Raw genomic sequence first — 6,259 nt, forward strand, 5'->3', positions numbered from 1 at the left:
GATCCAGTTTTATCCTTATTGGTGGTTTCAGTAAAATTCATTTTGTATTTCTACAGAGGTCTTAAAGTATTTTTATATTTATAATGCGTCCAGTCTAATTCTGGAGATATTTAGATTTTAGAATCATTGATAACAACATGTGATCATTGCAGATTATAACTGCCTTAATCATTATTAATATAACCATCATATATGGGCACCTCGCAGGCAACTACAGCTTACAGTAAAGTGTGATGAAAGACTCAGATTGGACTCAGTGTAATTTATTTGTGAATTGAGTGATCAGTACTTAAATGAGAATCACAGATATATTGATTAATCTGGGTATGACTTGACAAATCTTATAGTGTTCATTGGAGGCTGAGATTCACTTATTCTCAATTTTGCAAAAACCTACTGAACAATAATGCACAGTAGGCTACTGATTATATAAAAAAAAGATCCTGTATCATTAAAAAAATCCTTTGCTCCTTCACTCCCTTTCCAAGCCTTTTGTAGTTTGCTTTCATGCAGAAATCACACCACCGGGAAAGATGCGCAGGCAGCTAGTCCACACATGTTCTTCCCACGTTCAATGAGGAAATATCTGTAAAAGGAGAGTTATTGTCATTATCCTTTTGTTGGTATACATTTAGTAATATTTCCTGTACGTGATTAAACAGAAGACTTACCCGTTAATCCCCCAGCTGGATCCCCATGAGTTCTTTACTATCCAGTAGGGGACACCATTTTCCTCTCCATACCCGACAGCTAACACTGCATGATTCACCTTGTCTGTGGTGTTGTGACATTTAGTGCTAAAAAAAACAGGAAGAGAACAGAGTTACAGTTTCCAATTTTGCACACATGATTGTTTTGATTAGGAATGAGGAACTAAACTACTTCAGTTCAAACAGCCTTACTGACAGAAAAGGCCTTTGTTTAAGGCAGACAGTATGTTAAATCAAATGAAATATTTATAATCCATGCTTTCCAAGACCTTATTTATGACAGTGGTGGTTGGAGGTTAATTTGGCTTTGCCTCTCCAGTCCTATTTTGTTTCCATTTTTTTATTATAGTGCAGGATATTTGGCGAAATGTGATCCTAGTAATTCTTAACTTATGTTGATAAATGCACTAGTAAGTGTGTATGTGTCTGATACACCAATTTAACATTAACTAAATAATAAAAAGAGCCTTTTTTCTAGCAGCAGTAGATTTTTTCTCAGGGTTATTCAATACTGATAAATCAAGGAAGTTTTTACTATCTCATACTATTTTGGCCTCTCAAATATCAAGTGAATTGATGGAACTTATTTGGTAATATTAAGTATGATCAGTGCTGAAAAGGTTGTCAGCAAATCAGTCAGAAATTAATACAAGACAAATTCTCTCCAGTCTTAGTAGGAGGAGGTTGGATTTATGATTTTAAAGACATCAGGTTTTGGATTTGTTGTCAAAGTGTTTGAACATTTGAAGGTTCACGTAAAATGATATTGTGATATTTTCCTGAGATAAACACTTCTAGATATTGCAAAACTATTACAAAACCTGCTCAATCATTTGAACCATTAAGGGTGGTAATGTGCATGCATTACCAAAATGAAACAGACCTTTGTCCTCAATTAGTAAATAAACCTTGCACCTCCTGTTCTTTGTTCACTGATTATAAAACACGGAATAATCTCTTTCCAAGAACATATATGACAATATATCAGTGACTTCCTCTCACCTGGTGTACACGCCCTTGTCATAATGCATGAAGTCAGAGGTCACCTCAAAGGCAAAGCTGACAGGATTGCGTGTACCAACAGCATCAACCATCTCCATCTCGTTGTACTAACATAGAAGAAAAAAATGTATCACTCACATGTGCTCAATAAAGACATGTACCTTGAAGAAAGACATTGGTGTTCACTCACCGCTGTTATGTTCACCACATCCTTCACTAAAACAGCTGCCCGTTCTGGCTGATATTTGCAATCACCTTCCTGATTAAAACAAAAAAGCCATTTAATCTGTCTTTCCAAAATCACTTTTGTTTATTATTTAGTTTTTTTATGCTGTAGGATATCAAATTATGTAGTTACAATGGCCGTGTATGGGTAGTCCTTCTCTGTCATCAGTCCCTTGTTGTAAAAGATGTATTCAAATGCTTGACTTGGAAGACCGCTAGAAGACAAATTAAGAAAAATTTGACTGCGGTGATGTGCACTGTGGCAGTTACAGGAATTTTATCAAAAGGGGAAGGACACATTTGAGTGACTCTCACCCGTTACATCCATGGTTGTTGAAATTCTGGGCGCAGTCCACCAGCTGCTGTTCGGACTGTGCAATATGAAAATTAGGTTACAAATGTGAAAGACAAGAGTGTAGTTTAATATTACGGTTTTTGACCTACAATGACAAAGAAAATGCAATAACTTGGCAGGTGCTATTATATGTAATAAACTAGGTGAATGCTGACACAACATTTAAAATACAATAGCAGCAGTTTTTACCAGTGGTACCAGTTTCCCAGTGGCGATAGCAGTGACAGACTCCAAACAGCCAGTTGTGGAAAAAGTCCAGCAGCTACCACAACCTCCCTTTGGTGCAAAAAATAAAAACAGGTTAAACAATAAGAAAGAGCATCTTGTGAGATAAAACACACAGAGAGGTTGTAGCTGAGGAGGTGTGCAACGTTTTCAGGGACTGATTATAACAGTAGCCTCCATCTTTTGGAGACTGAAAAAGTTTCATGACCTCCCTCGACGCATAGATGTACTGCATTTTATCAACTTGTGACAACAGGCCGTTGCTCGAAATACATTTTGAAATGTCACATTAGGAAAAGCACAGGCGTAAATGAAAAAATAGACGATGGCAGAATCCCATTTAGCTGCTTCAGTTTCAGGGTCCTGGTATGGTATGCCCCCCGCATTTATGTTAATAGAGTGGACAAAATATTAGGAACACCATTCAATATAATGCACCCCAATACACGACTACCACCCACTACGACCTCAATAATAAACATAAAGTAGAATTATTATCTTTCTGATGATGTCAGCAAAAACTGAAAATGTATAAGCTCCCTAAATGCAGAATTTATTGCAGAGCTTTTGTACTGGGTTGCATTAGTTTGCACAGGTGTACCTAATGAAGTAGCCAGTGAGTGTAACTATTATTAGTAACATCTGTGCTTTTCCTACTATGACAAGAACAAAATGTCTGTTGTGAAAAGTGCATGTTTTGTCATGTCTGTCTTTGGTTTCTGTTGTGTAAATGAAATCTGCAAGTGAAACTTTTCCCAAACTGAACGATTGTACATTCAAAATGTATACATGCTTGTACCTGCAAAAGACAAAAGGCCTCCCTGTTATATTGCAAGCATACTCAACAAGTCTTCTTTTAGGCTTCTTCATATTTTTGGCTTGACTAACAAATTTGTTTGAAGAGGCATTCTTGTTTTTTTTATTGCTCCCAAATTAATCAAATGCATTTCCACAGCAAACATTTTGACTTCTCACAGCAGCACAGGTGAAATGTATCACATTAACGATGGCTTTGGTCCAGCAACCATTGCAAATCAGCAGTTAATATGTTATTAGTTACACCTGTGTTTAACATGTCAGAATGTTCTCTATGAAAAATTCAACTACATAAATCTATTAATCTGTAATCTACTTTGTTCCAGTGCTACAATATTGTCAACTTTGAAATCAATAACTGAAAATAGTTATAATAGTGAAACCTCACCTGATCTTTCACATCTGTCACATAATTTCCTTTCTTCCTCCAGTCAATAGAGTCTACCTGTGGTCCCTCGCTGCTCAGAAAGTTCCCTTTGGTAGCAGAGCAGTTCTGTAATAGACAAAGTGTAAAATAACTGCATTTCCTGTTCAAAAAACCCCCTCCAGAAACCCCCAAATCTCTTATAGTCTGTTTCCTTCATTGATGATTTCACCTGTGGTTCACTCAAGAGGAAAGACTCCCGAAATTCACCAAATGTCATGTCTGAAAACTGGTTCAGTCCCACTGCAGGCAGAGATTAAACAATGTTCAATACATTTTACTATATATAAAAAGAAATCAAATTCAATAATAAGGAGTTCCTACTTGTGAAAGAGTGATTTCCCTCATTGTGTTTGTCAATCGTCCTCTTGTTCTCAGTGAATATCTGAAGTCTGTCATAGTACTCCCCCACGTTATACACTTTGTTGTGCTGTCAGGAGAGAAAACTGTTGTTAATTGTTTCAGCCCAATAACAAATTCATTATATTAAGATTAATTACATGGATATATGGGTTATGATCAGCTCATATGGTTGCACAACCAGAGAAGTAACTCTGTTACAGTGATTTTTGCGGGTAACTCCCTAATAGTCTATCTATTGACCCCTTTATTAACACAGTGTTTTTTAACGTACCTGCACCATCCATGACTTGAAGTGAAACTCGGCTGAAAGCAGATACAGTCAAAATTAATGCGATTAAGTGATATAAACAATAAGAAGAAACGGATAGGCGCCATGGCAGAACATGAAAGTGAAAGTTAACACACACAAACACGGTGATCTGACACGGCAAAGTGTACATTATACTATGTAATAGGAAAGATCGCAGAAATTTACCTTGCTGAGACAGGTGAAAAGCTGAAGCAGCGGGCACTAAAATAAACACAAACAAAAAAGTGTTCATCGTGATCACTCATCAAGGCTTCACGCAGCCGAAAATACAGTGAAGCAGATGAGAAAGTCACGAGGTGAACAGCTGCTGGTAAAATCCTCCTACTAATAACAATACATGACAGGGAATGAATCAGCAGATCAGAGTCAAACAACACACCCCTAACTTTTTTTTTATCGCTGTTTTATTCAAATTCCCTTTTTAAAAAGGGCCTAATATGTTGTGGGTTTCCCAGCAGGATATCTTAAACAAGACCAACCTGACGTCTATTGGAAAATGTAGGGGGACAAAAAGAAAAAATCCAAAAAAAAAAAAAAAAATCCAAAAATCCCCTTTTTGCAGGTTTAAGGGTATTAAGGAGCTATATTGGTCGCATTGCCCGAAAATTAAGGTCAGGGGTCATTTGATCATGTTTAGATACATTTGGTGTTTTTCCCCCTATGAATAAAAAGTCATAATGCCAAACATGATTTCATATCAGCGATCTGGACTCAACAGATGTTCAAAACAAATCATCATATCATGATACCCCTACTTGTGGCCCTGACTGTTGCCAAGAAAACAAACTGGAGAAGTAAAAAAAATACAAAACAAATCAACGTCTTACAATGGTTGGATCTCCTAACATGGCAGATATCAATGGAACAACAGTCAGCTTTACAAAAACACAAAAAAAACCCCAAACAACAACAAAAACAACTTGAACAGTTCAATAAAATGTATTCAACAATTCTCAGATCTATTCTGCCAGTGAGCTAATGCCACTATCCTTCAAAACTCCAAATACAGACAGATCAGCCCTCCGCTTGTTTATTTTTATTTCTTTCAATTATTTTTTTGTTGTTGTTGTTTTTCTTTTCTTCACATGCTGCTCCTGTTACCTACAGTATGTGTGTCCTTTTGTAAACCAATGTCATCTCCTGTTGCCTCTGTATTTGTTAGCATGTCATATTGTCTATATATGTATGTAAGCACTAAATGGTGAATAATTTAAAAAAAAAAAAGACCTCATATAGATAAGTAATTTTTCACATGCTTTTTAATATTTGAATGGAGAAATAACAATAAATAAAGAATACAATTTGAAGGATATACTGTGAGACAAACTGAAGAATCAGTGTCTTCATATGTTCTTAATGCTAATATACTCATTAATAAAAGATATATAAAAATACTCAAATAGATAACAAACCCTGACCCCAATTTCTAACTGCACACTTAACCTGTAACTCTGATCAAAGGTCAGAAGTGATCATTTTATTAGTATGCAAGCATACAAAGCATACAGCGTTTGCTGTGTGGGCTTTTACTGACGCATTATAACTTGACTCCATTGTCCAAAACAAACCCAAAACAATGTATTTTAACATATTTATGTAGCTAATGAAGTAAAAAAATGAATTTATGTTGCCAATTTATGCATTTGTTGAAGCTTTGAATATATTTGTTGCAGCCATATGTATTTTTCCCACATACAGCCAGGATTTTACACCATTTTCATACATCATTGCTTGCTAGGACAGAGAGGTGCTGGTAATGTTAAATAGCTTCAGATTACATTTTACTTCATACTGAGCGAGCATGATGTCAGCTGATAGATGATCTACAA

The 6,259-nt window shown here is 36.0% G+C and overlaps 1 protein-coding gene across 1 annotated transcript; it reads right to left on the minus strand.

The window, feature by feature from the left end:
* Positions 1–247: 247 nt before the first annotated feature.
* Positions 248–4,760, minus strand: ctsh (cathepsin H). The gene is made up of 12 exons (XM_042412213.1): positions 4,596–4,760; positions 4,392–4,423; positions 4,082–4,187; positions 3,930–4,000; positions 3,722–3,826; positions 2,482–2,568; positions 2,253–2,308; positions 2,071–2,152; positions 1,903–1,971; positions 1,713–1,819; positions 672–797; positions 248–586 (listed from the first exon to the last, which is right to left on the minus strand). The coding sequence occupies exons 1-12, from the start codon at positions 4,660–4,662 to the stop codon at positions 517–519; spliced, it is 978 nt and encodes a 325-aa protein (XP_042268147.1). The 5' UTR covers positions 4,663–4,760; the 3' UTR covers positions 248–516.
* Positions 4,761–6,259: the final 1,499 nt, after the last annotated feature.

Source organism: Thunnus maccoyii, chromosome 5 (assembly GCF_910596095.1).
Source record: "Thunnus maccoyii chromosome 5, fThuMac1.1, whole genome shotgun sequence".
Taxonomy (NCBI): domain Eukaryota; kingdom Metazoa; phylum Chordata; class Actinopteri; order Scombriformes; family Scombridae; genus Thunnus; species Thunnus maccoyii.